The following is a 19,433-nucleotide window of genomic DNA, read 5'->3' as shown; positions in this document are numbered from 1 at the left end:
TTATCATTTATATTTCGATAACTACTTTACAAGCGTAAATCTAATGATTTCTCTAAAACAAGATGGCATTCTAGCTTGTGGTACTGTAAGAAGTAACCGAAAGTTTTTACCGAAAAAGCAAAAGGCTGATAAAAGTATAAGAAAGGGAGAAAGTGAATATCGGTCATCTTTCAAAGGTATAAGCTGGGTAAAATGGTTCGATAATAAGCCTGTGCAGTTTTTGTCAAATTTTCATGATCCCTCTGAGATTGTGCATGTCAAAAGAAAACAAAAAGATGGATCCATTATTCAAAGAACTGCTCCACGAATGGCACACGATTATAATTGTTTCATGGGATGCGTAGATAAGGCAGATATGCTCAAGTCTGTGTATGAGCGAAGCAGAAAAAGTAAAAAATGGTGGCATAGAATTTTTTGGCATTTCCTGGACGTGACGATTGTAAATTCATTTGTCATTTACAAGCAGCTGAACCCTGAATCTCAAATGACCCTAAAAGATTTCAGATTACAACTTGTTGATCAGCTCATTGGATATTGTAGTCCAAAAAAACGGGGTAGAAAGCAAATGGCAATGTCTACGTCTAATTACAAGAAACAAGTGTCAAATGAGAACAGATTTTCTCAAGTACCTCATATTCCGATTGTACTTGAGTCCCCAAGACGTTGCGCGTGTTGTAGCACCAAAAATAATCCATGCCGATCATCCTTCTTTTGTTCAATATGTGAAGTTGCCTTATGCATAAAGAAAGATAAGAATTGCTATCAAAAGTATCACATACAATAAGTGTACTCAAAACTAGTGTGTAGATTTACTAAAAAAGTATTAAAATGTAAAAAAAAATTAAAATTTAAAAAAAATAAAAAAAAAATTAAAAACTTTAAAAAAATAAAAAAAAATTTAAAATTAATAAAAAAATAAAAAAAAATAAAAAAAAAAACAAAACTCTGCCATCGACGGTCCCAAGCCCGTGTGTAAAAAGAGAAGGGTGTTTTTGTATGATTTTTAATGTTTTCGTCCGCCATATTGGATCCGCCATTTTGAATTTTAAAAAACTGACTTTAGATTTGTAATCAGCGACCCCGAAAACCCCCGAGTAACAAGTTTCATGCCAATTGGATGAATTTTTAATTTCGTCGTCCGCCATATTAGATCCGCCATTTTGAATTTTTAAAAACCGACTTCAGATTCGTAATCAGCGACCCCGAAAACCCCCAAGTAACAAGTTTCATGCTGATTAGATGGATTTTTTAAAAAGTCGTCCGCCATATTGGATCCGCCATTTTAAATTTCGCAAAATTCGTAAATTTTGCAAAAATTTTGAAAATATAACATCGATTTTGTAAATATTCGTAATCAACGAGCTCAAAAACTCCCAAGAAATAATTTTTTAGCGAGTCCGATTAATTTTTAATTTTTTCATGCGCCATATTAGATCCACCATTTTCAATTTTCAAAATTTTGCAATTCTGATATTATATTCGTAATTTGCGACCCTTAAAACCCCTAGTTAGTGATTGTCAAGCAAATATGATGGATTTTTATATTTTTTTCAGCCTTACCAAAAGGTGGTTAATATATTGACCACTGTGACTGAAAGGGTTAAAAAAAAATTTTTGGAAAAAAGACGATAAAATTTTTTTTTTTGGGTATTTTTAAAAATCCTTTCGTCATTTTTGAGAGATTAATGTGTTAAATAAGCCTACCAAATTTTATCCAAATCCATTAAAACCTGTTAAAGATATCGTGTTCACAAAAACGATCCACACACACATACACACACACACACACACACACATACACACACACATACATACATCCGGACAATTGATCAGGATCTCATATAACATGTTTCTATATAGAGGAAAATTTGTTTTCACCATTTTTAAAAAGTTTATAAACGAAAGGACTACATAGCTTCCTCCACGAGGAAGCAAAATCGACCCGATTGACCTGAAAATGGTTACTCGGAGGTTTTTGGGGTCGCTGATTACGAATCTGAGGTCTGTTTTTTAAAATTCAAAATGGCGGATCCAATATGGCGGACTACAATTTCAAAAATCAATCCAATTTACTTGAAAATGGTTACTTGGGTTACCTTCAGATTTGTGTTCACCGTTATTGAAACCCCCTAATTAACGATATTGAAGCCAATTAAATAGATTTAAAAGATAATTGTCCGACATTTTGAATTTTTTAAAACTGATTCCAGATTCGTAATCAGCGACCCCAAAAACCCCTGAGTAACTATTTTCAAGTAAATTGGATGGATGTTTAAATCTGTCGTCCGCCATTTTGAATTTTTAAAAACGGATCTTAAATTCGTAATCAGCGACCCCGAAAACCCCCGAATAACCATTTTCAAGTAAATTGGACTGATTTTTGAAATTGTAGTCCGCCATATTGGATCTGTCATTTTGAATTTTGAAAAACTAACACCGGATTCGTGTTTAGCGACCCCAAAAACCCTCGAGTAACAAGATTTAAACGGATTCGATCATTGTATCGGTGACAAAATATTAAACAATTATTTTATATTAAACAATTATTTTTTAAACAATAATGTTCATAAAGATCGTAACAACGTATTTTAGAGACTTATTTAGGTCCTTCTCTTCACATAGCAATAGTCATAACAGTGGTTTTGAACTTTTTTTTTTTTTTTTTCTTAATTCAGCATTTGTCCTTTTCGAGAGATTCACCCATAAATTAATAAATATAATTTGTAGCTGTTATTTTTATTTCTACATTATAATTATCCATATCAAAATATTTTCTAATCTATTGTATCTTTTTATTGTATATTTTTAATTTTTTTGGAAGGTTCAATCTTTTCTTTTATAATATTTAATTGGGTTTGACAAATAAAATTCTGTCATGAAATAATAATAATAATAATAATAATGCGAATTATACAAAAAGATAGTAATAAACAAATTTTATTTTAAGATAAATCCTTGAAAATAATTATTAGATTCCTTTGAAACTGTAAATCATAAATTGGCTAAATGTTCTCTAACGACCTTTTCGACAGTACTAATAACAGATACGTGAGAAAAACTGTATAAAAAAAAATGTTATATAGAGAAGTGTCCGGAAAATACGTGATCCGAATTATTTTTCTCAAAAATCGTAACGATTTTCTCACATCGCGAGAGTATTATTCTTATAATCTGAAACATTACTTTTAGACGTGAAAATTGAGCGATTGTATTATTTTGTGATTTTGTATTCAGTGAGTTTTTAGGTCAGAAGGTCGTGATACTTCACCTTCAAAGGGTTTCTGAATTTTTCACGTCATTCACACCTTTTCTCACTTACATGCATATATATATATATATATATATATATATATATATATATATATATATATATATTTCAAACCCTAAGTCTCCTCTAAAACATCTTTTATGTAGCTTCATTAAAACTTTATACAAGCTATAATTTAATGTAGGTATAATTTTTCACCCTTTCTGTATTTTATATATATATATATATATACTTCGCTTCGCGCGCCAACCCCCCTATCTTTCATTTATTTAATTAATTGTACATTATGAGGTTATGTTTGCCTCTTGACATGTGACCTAATTTTTGAAGTTATGTTCGCCTCTTCACCTGTGATATTTGGCCTGATTTTGAGGTTATGTTCGACTCTCGACCTCCCGAACATCATATTTTGAGGTTATGTTTGCCTCTTGACCTATGGCCACTGACTTGCGGAAGAGGGGGCTGGGGGAGCATCATAATTTGAGGTTATGTTCGCCTCTTGACCTATGACCTCTATGGGTACAAAAAAGTTGCTTTTAAAATATAATTATTTAACAATTTCTTCATATTTATAAAATTTGTAAATCAATAAAGCAAATTTTTTGAGGTTAGTTTTCTAAAAAGTAAAATCAAGAAGAAACATATTGAGAAAAATATAAACATATAAAATTTTGTGTCATCTGTATCAGTTTCTACATTATTATTGTATATATTAATTAATATACCATTGGTGATATTTAATTCAATATTATTATTTCTATAGTTATTATCGTTTTTAATAGTTTTTTTAAAAATTATTTTAATCAGCTGTTTGTATTACTGTGCGCTCGACAGTTCTGTCAAGATAATTAGTGATACCAACATGATACTTAAACTGAATGTGGTAAGCATATAACCTCACTTTTCAGAATTATGATGGTATCACTGACTGTCATATGAGAAACGACGCACGCAGTCATAACAGCTGGTTAATATATTAAACAAATAAATAAATTTAATAAAACAGAATTAAAAAAAAAATGAAAAATAATTTTTAAAAATTTGAGCAATAAATTAACACGAAGCCTTCCAATTTTCTAATTATGAATATAAAGGCGATGTTACTCTAAAATAAAACTCTTTAGAATGGCACATAACATATTTAATGTTTTAAAATATTTAAAATTTAAAAAAATTATGAAATTACTATACCTATATAATTTTAATTATAAAAAAAATTTGGATTTATAAACAGTAAATTAGTTTGATAATAAAATAAAAATTAACTAAATAAATTATTTTATTTATCTAAATTACAATATTTGTAAAATGTTAAACATTTTTAATTTTAATTACTATTTTGTGTTTCTTATTTGAAAATTTGGTTTTTTAAAAATTCAAGTACAATTTTTTACAATATGATTTATACTATATATATATATAATGTAACGAATCTTTTTTGTCAGAATAATAATTAATAATAAGAAGAAAAATAAGGGTAAAAATGAAGAAAGATAAAAGTTTTAATGGGAAAAAAGAAGATTGAAAATAAAGAAAAAAAAAAATTTAAGTATACGATAAAGGAATATCGATTTTTCGTTACAATCATTAATCACGTGAGAGAACATATAAAGCAAGCGCGTTGCCAAAATATAAATGGGTGGAGTATTTCAATTCATTAAAGTTATAAAAGAGAAAAAGATGATTATCAAAATTGAAAATCATTTTATATACGTAAATTACTTAAATTGTTTATACAAATATGATGAAAATTTAATCTGATGGAAAAATATTTATTACTGTTTCTCATTTCATAAATTTCTATCGATCCAATTCTCGAATTTCTATATACCTATATATATATATATATATATATATATATTTTTTTTTTTGTAATTTATCGCGATTTACATTTATTAATTTATTTATTCAACTGCCGTTATTATTATTTTTATTGTAATATCATTGCGGGCAATTTGTTTAATTGTATTCTTTAATGTTTTTATTTTTTTTTCTCATTTTCCCTCTTTTATTTTGCCTATTTTGATAAAAATAAGACAAATGAAATGGCGTTCACATGAAATTTAATGAAGTATATGACTTTAATTGGAGAGAATAAAAAAGCTTATTATCTTCGCATATTCAGATTCTTGAACAAACAACTAATATACCTATATATACACATAAACAGTTGCTAACTCAGAGGATAGTAAAGGCAAATGGATTTTCTCAGTATATGGTCTTTCATATACACCTGTATATACATGTATATATATACAAAATACATATAAAAATTCGTTCTTTTTAAAAAGGTAATAGCTACCATAAATGGGCTCGAAAACGAGTCATACCTTTTTTTTTTGTCATGACACACTTTATACTCAGCTAGGGAAAATTTCTGCTGATATATAGTTTTTTGCAGAGAGAAAAAAGTTTACACCTAAACGCCTTTTTTCATCATTAGCGATATTCTATATAGTATGTAAGCTCGGGCAAATTTAATAACCTTTTTTTTTTATTCATTTAAATATATATATATATATCAGGGAGAAATAGGAATTTGAAAAATTAAAAAATATAGACAAAAAATTATTTAAAAACCACCATTCGTATAGAATTTTATATTTTAGAAATTATTAATTATTAATACATATACATATAAAAATTTAATTTATTAACTGTAATTGAAAATCTGAATTCATTAAAATTACACCCAGAAAAAAGATTTTTTGATTTAAAGTACGTTTTTTTGAATCAAAGAAATTTGTGCATTGTTATTTTTTAAATAGTCTGTACGTTTGTATTTTGATTAAAATATAATTTAATTACATTAAATTAATTAAATATCTTTGAAATACTACGAAATGTATTTTAAAAACATTTTATTAATTTAATACGGACTTTTACGAGTGAATGTAAAATACTGAACAAAAGTTGATGATATTAGAAATTTTATTACAAAGAAAACAATCATTACACAGCGAGTCACTCTTTTCACATTTCACATTTAACTTGTAAATTCCAAAGACGTGAACAATTCACAAACTTCTTCATCACTCACTACGTAAGAAAATCTAAAACAAAATTTAGCTATACAAAACTGTTTAGACTATATAAATACGATTATAATATAATTATCTCGCAATGAACACACAAAGAAAACTTTTTTTAATTCAAACTCAAAAAAGTACAATTACAATTGAAAATATTTTTAAGCAGAGAGCTTCAATTCCAAGTTAAAGCCAATTGTCAAATAATTATTGCCAATTTATGACCTTTGAGTCATTAAATCAAAAAAACAAAAAAAAAAATTTTTTAGACATTCAAAATCACTAAACAACATGGCAGAAAATTTTTACCCTGATGACGATAATTAGATTTCAAAGTAAGATGAGACAGAAATGTTCCTGGGGGCAATTCGAGCATTAACAGACGCATTAGAATTAGACTTACGGAACTATATCTCCAAGCGGGAGTTAAAGTTTAGTTGGTAAAAAGTTTATCCACCAAAGAGGACAAAGAAAATCTGTTAAAATTAATCCCAAGGAAAGGAAAATACAGGTGATGCATTTTTTTTAAAGAGTACCAACATTTATCTGGATCCGCTCTATCAGCAGTCTCAACTGTCCTAAATATAATTTTAAAAGATTCAGAGGAGCCGCTGGAGAGAGAAAAAGTTTTAGCTAACTTTTCTAACTCGGTGAATCTTTTGAGCCATTTATTTTTCGCTTTAAATCAAGCTCGAAAGTCTTTTATTATGGGGAAATACGAAAATAAGATTCAAAAGGTCCTAAAGAATGTCAAATCAATTACCCACCTATTCGTCGATAACTTAAAAGCATTGATCGACAGTTCAAAAGTAATGGAAAAAGCATCTGAAGACCTAAAACTAAAAATAAAATCCATATATTGAAACCGTCCAGTTCTTTAAACTGGAAGATCTCGCCCGTCACGAGAGAGGTGAGTCAGGGGAGCTTCAGAGGCAATACCAACAGATGACCCATGGAGTTACCTGAAAACAAGAGAGTTAAAATCAATAATATGTTAGATAGTATTTTTAAGACAATGAAAATTAAAATTCAAAAACTAGCAGAATTCATAGGAGTTTTAGTGGCAGCTTGTCCTGCGATCACCTATGGCTGTTTATTTCTTTTTTTTACGAGGGAAGTGGAAAATCTGCATAACCCTGGAGGCCTACTTTCAAGTCAGATACCTGGAGCCCGTACTCTCAGGTTATGTGGGGATGACCGCTCTTGTTCTGGTCGACCCACTAAAAACCACACCCTTTTTGAGACTTAAACTCCACTGGCGGAACTGCTATTAGTTTTATACATCGCCAGTGGAAGTCTCCTTACCGTTGCTCTCGGTCCTAAATCCTTAACTGAGTGCTAGCGCCAGAAGAATGAGAGCCAGTTAAGGTCTCCCCCGTCCCGCGCGTGCACCCAGCCGAGCAGCAGGATTTCTCCGTGTTAACCTCCTCCTGTCGTCCTCCTTCGTCCTCAATACAGTTGTAATGAAGGACTCGACGCTCCTTCAAGAGTCCGCGCTCTGCAACATAATAGAAACCATGTTCTTGGGTGTGACTTCAGTGCTATGCTCTGAAGTACCCGCCAGATCTTTGTTAAGATGGAAGATCTCCTTCCTTTCGATCGCCAATAAATCCATTGGCGGTAATCCAGCGAGTACCAAAACAGCGCAAGTAGACACCGTTCTGAAGGCTGACATAATTCTCCGTGCCGAGTCTCACTAGACCGCGACGAGCCGGTCAGAGATGCTGTGGAACTTTAGGGCCGAAGCCCAAACAGAGGCTGTTTATATTACCAGCAATTGGAAGTTATCAAAATCAGTGCCCTACTATCTAACAATAACCCAAATATTGCGATTAACTTATCAAATGATGTAGTAAAAGAACCAAAGTGGTGGAAATCACAAATCTTTACGGCGAAGAATAAAATTACAACATGTTCCTTCGATATAGAAATCTGATCTGGACTAGTTCAGAAAAATCCTTCCACATAAATTTTTTAAAATTAAAAGCAGCTTTTTTAGCTATCAAATGTTTCGCGAAAAATGAATATAATAAACAAATTTTATTAAGAATTGATAACGTTACAGCTCTAGCCTACATTAATAAAATAGGAGGCACTCAACACAAATATTTAAACGATATCGCTAAGCAAATCAGGAAATGATGCATACTGATTTTGGTACGCGTTTCCATCTTTTTCTCTCATAACTAGAGTTTTACAGAAAGTGAAGGACGAAGAATCTGGTGGTATTTTAGTCGTTTCGCATTGGCCAGTACAATTCTGGTTCCTAGAATTTAAACGTCTCTTGGTTTCTGAAATGATTTCTATTAATCCCTCGAGTTTCCGGAATTGTCTCTGGCAGGTGTGGCACAAAAAGGATCTTCAGGAGGATACCATTGAAGTAATGACCGCTTCTCTCACTGAAAGCTCTGCAAAAAAGTACAACTCTGTACTCTTAACACTCTGAGGTCGGCTATTTCTTTAATCAATGATCAAGAAGGTTTAGTAGTTTAGTTTAGTCCTCCGACCCCTAGATATGAGTCAACTTGAAACGTCAATATTGTGCTCCAAAAATTGGAGGAATGGAGTCTCGTGGAAACATTGAATCATTGAAATCAGTAATGCTTTTAGCCTTGGTATCGGCTTTCCGAGTACAAAGTCTATCTCTTATTAAAACGAAAAACGTTGAATTTACTACACAGAAAATTAAAAGGCATTAAAATAAGCTGCAACGATTATTATTTTAATCCAATTTTGCTTCTTTTAATACCAAAATGGATTGAAATAAGCAAAATTGGATTAAAATAATAAGCATTGCAGCTTATTTTAATGCCTTTTAATTTTCTGTGTACAGAAGGTGTAATAATTAGAATTATAGATCCCATAAACACGTCTCGACCTGGAAGATCGCAGCCTCAAGTGTTTTCCATTTTTTACGGAAAAACCAAAAATCTGCGTCGCCAAAACTCTGCAAGAGTATAGCTAAGAAGGATTAAAGAAATCCCAAACAGATCAAATAATCTCTTCATTTCATTTAGGAAACCCTTTAAGAAAATTGAACCTCAAACAATAAGCAGATGGTTAAAGATTGTGATGTCAGATGTAGGGATCGAGGAAGAATTTAAACGTCAAAAAACTCAGAATGCCTCAACTTCAAGAGTCAATTCACTAGGTTTAGACATAAACAAAATTAATGAAGCTGCAGGTTAAACTAGATCCTTCACTACTTTTGCTAGATTTTACAAAAGGCCTCACTGTTTTCTGGAGGGTATCAAAATGAAACCATAAATTGGTTCAATCCATGCAACGTTTTGATGCCCATAATTGATATCAAATTGATACCACAGTTATGTTCATCATTTTGAAAAATGATGTATAAAACGGTCTCATTTTTTGATACTCACAAAAGGTATCAATGTATGTTTAACATGGCCGACGGGTACTTACTCGTAATTTAATGAATTATTTAGACGATAACAGTGTTGGCTTTTCACATACAATGTTTATTGAAAATCACGTAAGAAATAAAAACAAATAATTTGTATAAAATAATTTAAAAGCGTAAATAAAACATTATAGTTAAAGCACGTTTCACTATCACAGTACATTCATGACTTTCACAACATATAATTAAAGGCAAGTTCATTTTTATGGTAATATTGAATAATAATGTTTTTAAAACTAAAACACATTTTTCTCATACAGGTTATTATTAAAATTACTGCCAAGAAAGAAATAGATCATTTTTTATCTATTAAACTTAAAACTCTTGCAAGCAGTAAAGATTTAGCATTGGTGACGTCATACGTTTAAAAGTACCCGTCAGCCATGTTAAACATACATTGATACCTTTTATTGTGAGTATCAAAAAATGAGACCGTTTTATACATCATTTTTCAAAATGATCCACATAACTGGTATTAATTTGATATCAATTATGCGGGCATCAAAACGTTGCACACCATATTGATACCCTCAGAAAAACAGTGAGCTATTAAGAACGTGAGAAATGAATTCGCAGAAATAATTTTCAATTAGTGTTAAACCAAATGACCATTATCTTATGACATATATATTACCTACCAAATGGCTATCAAAATCAGTAAAATAGTGTTGATGTGTATGTTAAAAAAAAGTTTTCCTTGTTATTTTCGTGATTGGTGAATCTTAGCTGGTGTATTTTTTAGAGTTTATTAATTATCCAAATGAAAATTGCATTCTTGTTTGTTATTTCCGAAAAAATATGTTAAAATTTTTAGCAAAAAAAATATGCTCCGGGTTTTTTTTATCGCTTTTCCCTGACTTATCCCGGTTTTCCAGATCTGTGCCAATCCTGTTAATTTAATATTCTAAATAATATATACGCAAAATAAAAAAAAAATTATATTGACGTATAGAAAATGTATATTTTCAAATACATTTTTCTTATATGGCTTATTTTCAGCTATAAAGCTTTATTACTTTAGTGAAATACTTTTAAAAAATGTACATATATGCATATTTACATTTATTAGTAAAAACGAAAAGGTTCAAAAGAAGACATTTTCCAACAATTCAATTTTGTACGTGTAATTTTAGTTATTGCAGAAAAGCTTTTTACAAAAGCCTATTATATACCTTTCAAAGGTTTTTCTATATAAGGACCTACATATACATATTGTAGAATTTTCTATTCATTTTGAAAAACGAATTCAAATTCTTTTTTCGACTATGCAATCCTAACATTCGTTATACATGGAAAAGTGTTATTTTCTATATTGTTAAAAAAAATATATATGTGCCATTCCAGGAGTTTTTTAGCACTTTTCGGAGTAACCTTTCAAAATTAAATGAAACATTTTTTTATTAATATTTATTAATATAAAGGTCCAAAAAAATCACTTTTTAAGTAAAAACAATTGTTTATTTAAAAAATACAACAATAAATAATGCAAAAAATTCACTTTTTTCCTGCAACTCCAAATAAATTGGTTTAAAGATCAAAATTTTCCTTATCTTTCAAGCTTTAATACCGCACAAGAAACATTGAGTCCGAGAAAATATTCAACTCACAATTTTTTAAACAATGTTTGTTTACTTTTTTGTATTTTATTTACTGTGAAACGTCTGCTAAAGCTGCGCGCGACGTTTGGAAGTTGTCGCTTTCCTTATTGAGCAGAAGCTCATTACACTAGCGTAGTAGAAAGCATGTTGTGCGAAAAGTGAGGTTATGTTGTCATTAAACGAAACGTAAAAATTTCTGGTTATCACATTGAATGGTTTTTAATTATCTACTTTGCAGTAAAAAATCATAAAAAGCATTTTTGAAGGATGAAAAACCTCACTTTTCACACAACATGCTTTCTACTACGCTAGTGTAATGAGCTTCTGCTCAATAAGGAAAGCGACAACTTCCAAACGTCGCGCGCAGCTTTAGCAGACGTTTCACAGTAAATAAAATACAAAAAAGTAAACAAACATTGTTTAAAAAATTGTGAGTTGAATATTTTCTCGGACTCAATGTTTCTTGTGCGGTATTAAAGCTTGAAAGATAAGGAAAATTTTGATCTTTAAACCAATTTATTTGGAGTTGCACACGGAAAAAACAAACTAACTATTTTAGCACCAAACTGCTTTATCCTTTATTAGTATGCAATATCGTTTACCTATTAAAGTATGTAATAATGCTTTTTTAGTTTAAAGTAAGTCCATACTAAATAAGTATAATGGTTATACTCTTTTAGTAATAGTGACGTACTTTAAAAGCATAATGTTGATGCCCGCGAAGTACGACATATAGTCTACCTAAAATAGCAAGAGCTTCTTCCTTTTTGGTTTATAAATTCTTGCAACCTGCGTTTTGGCCACGCCTCCTTCTCCTTCCAACCATTGATATATCGATATAGGCCAAAACGCAGGTTGCAAGAATTTATACACCAAAAAGGAAGAAGCTCTTGCTATTTTAGGTAGACTATATGTCGTACTTCGCGGGCATCAACTTTATGCTTTTAAAGTACGTCACTATTACTAAAAGAGTATAACCATTATACTTATTTAGTGTGGACTTACTTTAAACTAAAAAAGCATTATTTCATACTTTAATAGGTAAACGAAATTGCATACTAATAAAGGATAAAGCAGTTTGGTGCTAAAATAGTTAGTTTGTTTTTTCCGTGCAGGAAAAAAGTGAATTTTTTGCATTATTTATTGTTGTATTTTTTAAATAAACAATTGTTTTTACTTAAAAAGTGATTTTTTTGGACCTTTATATTAATAAATATTAATAAAAAAATGTTTCATTTAATTTGGAAAGGTTACTCCGAAAAGTGCTAAAAAACTCCTGGAATGGCACATATATATAAAATAATATATAATATATATAATATATAAATGTTTAAATAAATAATAATTTTAAAAATTAAATTTTTAATCCTTTCATTATAATTTTTATTTTTTTCTATATTAATTTTTTATACCTAAATTTTTATTATATAATAACAATTATATTGTATTATCTATGTAATTTAAATTATAAAATAATAAAAAAAAATATATAAAAAAGTAGTAGTTATTATATAATAATAATATAATACAAATAAAACAAAATTTAAAAATTTATTTAAAAAAATTAATTATATCATCTAATATTATTAATAGGAACATTTTTAATTACATCTTTTAAATATACATATTAAATATATATTTTTAAAATACATATTTTAAAATTATATAGTATAGCGCACAATAAATAATTATATATAAAATATATATATATATATATTGATTATTTTTTTTATATTTATAGATTTATTTTTTTGTAGTAAAAATAAAAAATTGATAATATAATAAAGCAATTACCACAATATAATTAACCTCATATTTATAAATAGATTGATTAACCATTTAAGCGAATATATAATTTTAATACGGATTCGGATATTTTAAATTTGACTTGCAAGTTATTCCAATAATGGAATTATCTACAGCTTCCAATATATATATATATATATATATAATAGTTGATTGCAAATAGCTCTCGATCTAAAAGGGGGTCGACAACATCAGTTATTCAGTAATTGACATTTGGTTTCCTGTCTATTTGCTCTACTTTTGGAAATAATTCAGAGAATACAAAATTACTGTCCTAATCTCAATTTCTCAACTTCAGTTTTTCTTTCCAAAATAACTTTCATTCATAAAAAATTACTATCTACAATTTATATTTCACACATGTATTTTTTGTTTTCGTTTCAGGCTGCCGTTTTTGACGAAATCGACCTAGCTGACTTAAAGTTCGTCGAGTGCAATATTAAAAGTGCCGCTCACACTTTTCAAGTGAGTATAAATTTTTTTATAATAAATTTTTATTTAAAATTTTGCTCAAAATTTATAAAAACTTTTATTATATTTATTTTTAAATATTGAAATATGTTTTTTTAATTTATAAAAGTATATAACATATATATTGGCAAAATTCCTTAAGTGATATAACATCAAAAAGTATGAATAATATGAATTCTTTGAAAAGTCTCTTATAACTATTACCCACATAGCACGACTTCTTGCTGTGAGCTTACTGTAAGGATATATGTAGGGTTTGAAAGGTTACCGTGTAAGCCTACAGTAAACTTTAAAAAAAATCATCTTAAAACTTCCGCCATTACAATAAGCTTACACAGTGAGGTCGTGGTAAGTTTACATGGTAAGGTCGTGGTAAGTTTACATGGTAAGGTTGTGGTAAGCTTACACAGTAAGTTTGTTGTAAGCTTACCGTAAGGTTACTGTAAAGTTGCTGTAAGGTTACTGTAAACATAGAGTAATATGAAAATATATTAAAAATAATTATATTATAATATATATTTTATATTATAAATTTTTTTTTTTATAAAAAATTATATAATTGATTAAGTACTTCATGAACCCCAATAGGGTTTGTTAAATAAAATTTACTGCGCAGCCGTATGTGCCATAGAAAACTACTGCGCATAAATATTAATAAAATTTATTTATTAATAACATTCTATGTTTACAGTAACCTTACAGCAACCTTACAGCAATCTTACAGTAACCTTACAGTAACCTTACGGCAAACTTACAACAACCTTACCGTGTAAGCTTACCACAACCTTACCATGTTAACTTACCACGACCTTACTGTGTAAGCTTACCGCTAGCTTTACTGTGTAAGCTTACTGTAATGGCGGAAGTTTTAAGATGACCTCAAGTTTACTGTAGGCTTACACGGTAACCTTACAAACCCTACAGATATCCTTACAGTAACCTCACAGCAAGAAGTCGTGCTATGTGGGTATATATGGGCAAATCCACGAAACTTTTAACTTTTGTGATTCTCGAAACGAACACTTAAAAATTTGAATTATTTTTAATTAAAACTTTGGGTATCATTTTTTTTTGCTGAATTATATACAAAGGAACATTTATGTACAGTATTAGAACAAAATATTTATTTGACAATTAGTTTTATAAGTTAAAAAGTGAAAAAATGCTTAAATTTCATTTGAATTTCTTGAAAAAGTTTATATTCTTAACGTTTTTATTTTTGCGGCGTGTAAAATATCACTTCAGCTACATACTATGGAAATATCTAACAGACATATTTTGTCAAAAAATTTTCACTATCCCATTAGTGTGCCACCACTAAAACTAAAAATACGAAGGTTTGATTGCGTGATAGCACTTTTTAAAATAATTCAATTGAACGTCTTCTTATGAAAATAATTACGGCGTTGGATAAAAATAAAAGTTCAATGAATTTCTTAAAAAGTGATGAAAAAACAAAAATTTTAAGACCTTTTTCAATGATGTGCCTCTAATTGTATTCCTGTGGCAACAATTTAAAGATGATAATAAAAATCGTGATTTCATTTAAATTTTTTACATTTTTGAAAGGCACAACTGCATTTTTGCTTTAAACAAGTCAATCTATGGTGTGATCGAAACATTTTCATACATATATTTGAACACAAAAACGCCGCTTAAAAATTTTGAGTGAAACAAATTTTATTAAGTTAAGAATATGCTGAAAACACTTTTTTGGAGTCTTTATCCCCTCTTTTCTCAAAATCCTGACGTACTAAGCAAATTTATATGCCAGAATCGTGTTGAGAGGACGAAAATACTTTGGAAACCACTCCGATATCAAAAATAAAAAAAGTTGAATTTTCCAATTTTATATGTAATTTATTCGAGGGGCTATTCACTGAGATCCAAAAGATCCAGGAACAACGTACTCCTTTTTTTTTGTCAATTGTCATTTTTGGTCGTCCCAGGCCGTCTCTTGGATCTCGCATTGATCGCATTGTTTTGTTAATTCGACTATTGGCTTCTCGACTTCCTTCAATACGTATAATTTACAAATGTCATTTATTGTTTACATATGTGTAAGAGTTTAATATTTTATTATTTATAATTATAAATATAAACACAATTATATTAACTTTTAAAAAAGTTAAATATTTATATTATTAAAATTTTTTTAGGGAAACACAAAGTTAATTGCAAGTTGGTTATTTAAATTAAATTTAATTAACATTAAATTCTTTATTTTTTAAGGTTACTTCCGAGGTTATTTACATGAAATATTTTTTAATTAAAAATTTAAAAAATGGCACAAAATGATTTAACGGCATGTGGGAGAAACCCACGTGACCTAGTATGGGAAATTGTGTTTTGCAATATTCCAACTTTCTCTAAAATGAAAAAAGATTTTAGGCTAAAATTTTGAGGGTTGATAGATTTGGGTACAATGCACCGCGCTGTTCTCCTGAAAAAACTTAATTTTGCGTTAAATTATTTAAAAACTAATTTTAAAAAGTGACATTTTTAAACGACAATGACAAAAAAGATGGCGGCGCATACACAGACGTTGCTTGAGTGTGTTAGTGCTCCAGTAAACAGCGCCAATTTGAGCGAGTGGCCGCTGAATGAACTATGATATAATACATTATTTTACTATTTATTGCTTTATTTTTATTATTTTTACGTAAATGAGGAGAACAGCCCTATGCTTTGCACTCTCCTTTATCAAGTCTTGAATATTTTAACCCGAAATCATTATTTATTTCAGAGAAAGTTGGAATCCACAAAAAAACGTCTATTTCCCACATGGCCTTAAGAGACATACGATTCCTAAGTTTTTTTTTAACATTTATTATTATTTATCTCTGTATTATATTATAATAATTAATAATTATAATAAACAAATAATTTTTCAGTTTTATTATGTTATCATTTAAAATTTTAAATAAATAGTTTAATTAACATAATTTATTGATAAAGTAAAAAATATACCAATAGTTTAAAATTTCCACATTAACTATAATTATATTAATTTCGAGTTAATTTATATTAGTAAAAAAAGTAAGTATTTAACATGGTAATTAAATAACTCATTTTATAGTTGATACTTTAAAGTGAATTTAATATAATAAACAATAAACTAAATAAATAATCAATTGAAATAAAATCAAGATTACATTTAAATTACAGTGAAAAATTAAATTTAATAAATAAAATTCGAACATTTATTTAAAAAAACAATGAATGCATTCGTTTGTTTTCTCTGGGAGGATTTTGCGATTTAACTTGACGTTAGTTGCGATTTTTCGTCGTCTCTTATGATCACTGGTCGTCTTTTGGGATCTCAGGCCGTCTCTTTTGATTTCTTGTCATCTATAATTGTCACTGGATCTCTTGGATCTCAGTGAATAGCCCCTCAAATTTATTAACATTAAAGAATTTAAAGAGTTAAACATTGACGGCGTGAGCTAAAAATGAATCACGCATATCAATTTGTAGTACTAAAATGTACTTAAACGTGTATACAAAGTGACATCAATGTGCTTGCAAATTAAAAAAAGAAATTTTTTTTTCTTGAAAGTTAAAACTTTCATGGATTTGCCCATATATAAACAATAAGGTAAAAAAAAAATTAACCTATAGGTTTTCGAAAGGTTAGTTTCCCGTTTTATTTTAACAGTTGAAAGGGCTGAAAGTTATCTTCCCACTGACTTTAAAATAATTTTAAAACGCGATCACTTTATTTGATGCTGGAAAGAAATCGAATTTCCAAATACTTAAAAAAAAAAATTCTACTCCTTCGAAAATAACCAATTTCTGTAAAATCACCCATATATTCGTTTTAAATGTATATAAAGAAAATTTTTAATAGAATTTTCTTTTAAAAATTAGATATTTAAAATAAAATTATATAATATTAATTTTATTATTAAATATATAATTTCCGGACGAAAATTGTCAAGTACTGAAACCATATACTTTGACGTTATAAACATAATTATATATATATATATGAGATTGCGAAGAGACATTTTCAAATATAATGCACGTGTTGTATGACAAGCTTATTCATGGATAAAATAACTATTTAACTAAGTCTTAATAAATCCACGTGCGCTTCTATATTATAAACCATGCAATATATTAAACGCATGTGAAAAAGCCTCAGTGACGTGACCTAAGAATATTAGACATATTATAAGGGAAGTGAAAGAAGGAAATCCTTTCAATCCTCACAACAAAGGGATATTATACTGGATATATATATACATACTATACATTTTTTTTTTTCTGGAAAATTGTAAAGAAAATTTTAAGATTGACACGACATTTTTAGGATATTATATAAAAGCGGAAACTATTTTTAATCGGTATATTTTTTTACAATTTTCATGATGCATGCAAAATTTATATTACATTTATTTTAAAAACACACACATCAAACAATAGGGGAGGATGGGGCAAGGATAGTTAGTTGCTGTTATGCTTAGACGGCTTGCTCAAAAATCGCGTCATTCATGGTATATTTGCGTCTTAAGGCCACGTCCAAGTGAGGCAGCGCCATCTACATTGATACTAAAATTTTGGAAAATTTTCAACAGCCTTTTCTTGAAAACAAGATGGTAAAATGCTTTTTCCTTTATGGATAATTGATTATTGGCAAGATATACACCAGCTAAAACTTTTTTTGAGTTAAAATAATAAAAAAAATTTCATGTCAATAAATTAAATATGAGCACTTTTTTCACAAAAACTGTAACAGTACTTTTTCAGAAATTACAATCAAAAATGCAATTTCCATTTGGAAAATTAATAAACGCTAGAAAATACACGACCTAAGATTTACCAATCACGAAAATAACAAAAAAAAAATTTTATTAAATATTTAACATATTGATACTGCTTTACTGATTGTGACAACCCTTTGGTAGATTATGTATTTCAGGTGGTTAGCAACAGCGCCAATCTCCTCCTTTCGGCAAAACTGCGAAACGTCTGGTGACATATATAACCTGCCAAACGGCTGTCATAATGAGTAAAATATGTTATGTTAAAATACTTTTTTTTTGTTATTTTCGTGATTGGTAAATCTTAGGTCGTGTATTTTCTAGCGTTTATTAATTTTCCAAATGGAAATTGCATTTTTGATTGTAATTTCTGAGAAAGTACTGTTACAGTTTTTGTGAAAAAAGTGCTCATATTTAATTTATTGACATGAAATTTTTTTTATTATTTTAACTCAAAAAAAGTTTTAGCTGGTGTATATCTTGCCAATAATCAATTATCCATAAAGGAAAAAGCATTTTACCTTCTTGTTTTCAAGAAAAGGCTGTTGAAAATTTTCCAAAATTTTAATTTCAATGTAGATGGCGCTGCCTCACTTGGACCTGGCCTTAAAAAACTTTTGTGTTTTTTAATAGAATTTTGGCTAACGATTGCACAACTTTGACCGATAGTGTCACAGTAAAGTTGGTTGTATCTTTTTCTATTGCAACGTTTTGATGCACATAAGTTATATCAAAAAGAGATCGTTTTGTGCGTATCATTTTTAGAAATGATACACGAAACGGTCTCATTTTTGATGCAAAAAATTTAATCAATTTATATCAATCATGGCCGAATTGAATCGACTCAAAATTAAACGAATTTTTTTCAGATATTTTGGTAATAGTACAATTGCGGAGACCATTTCACTATTTAATTTGAAAATGAAAATAACAGAAAATCAAAGACAATGTGCAATTCGATAATTAAAAAGTGACAGCTTATAAACATAACCTAAAATGCATGAGAAAAAATTTGTCGATAAAATCAATATAGCCGAGCTTTTTAGAAGGTAGATGGCAGCACTCATCTAT

At 28.8% G+C, this 19,433-nt stretch overlaps 1 protein-coding gene across 5 annotated transcripts in view; it reads left to right on the top strand.

The window, feature by feature from the left end:
* LOC127283781 (diacylglycerol kinase eta) overlaps nt 1-19,433 on the top strand; it is a 179,970-nt gene that overhangs the window by 122,744 nt on the left and 37,793 nt on the right. For all 5 annotated transcript variants that reach the window (XM_051308870.1, XM_051308867.1, XM_051308868.1 and 2 more), the window contains one exon: nt 13,510-13,590. In XM_051308870.1, coding sequence (XP_051164827.1) covers nt 13,510-13,590 — 81 coding nt within the window. The remainder of the gene's footprint in view (nt 1-13,509; nt 13,591-19,433) is intronic.

Source organism: Leptopilina boulardi, unplaced genomic scaffold, assembly GCF_019393585.1.
Source record: "Leptopilina boulardi isolate dan_hultmark-lab unplaced genomic scaffold, ZJU_Lbou_2.1 LbouV2_310, whole genome shotgun sequence".
In the NCBI taxonomy this organism is placed as follows: Eukaryota; Metazoa; Arthropoda; class Insecta; order Hymenoptera; family Figitidae; genus Leptopilina; species Leptopilina boulardi.
The sequence above is the reverse complement of the archived record's forward strand: the minus strand, read 5'-3'. Positions and strand labels throughout refer to the sequence as shown.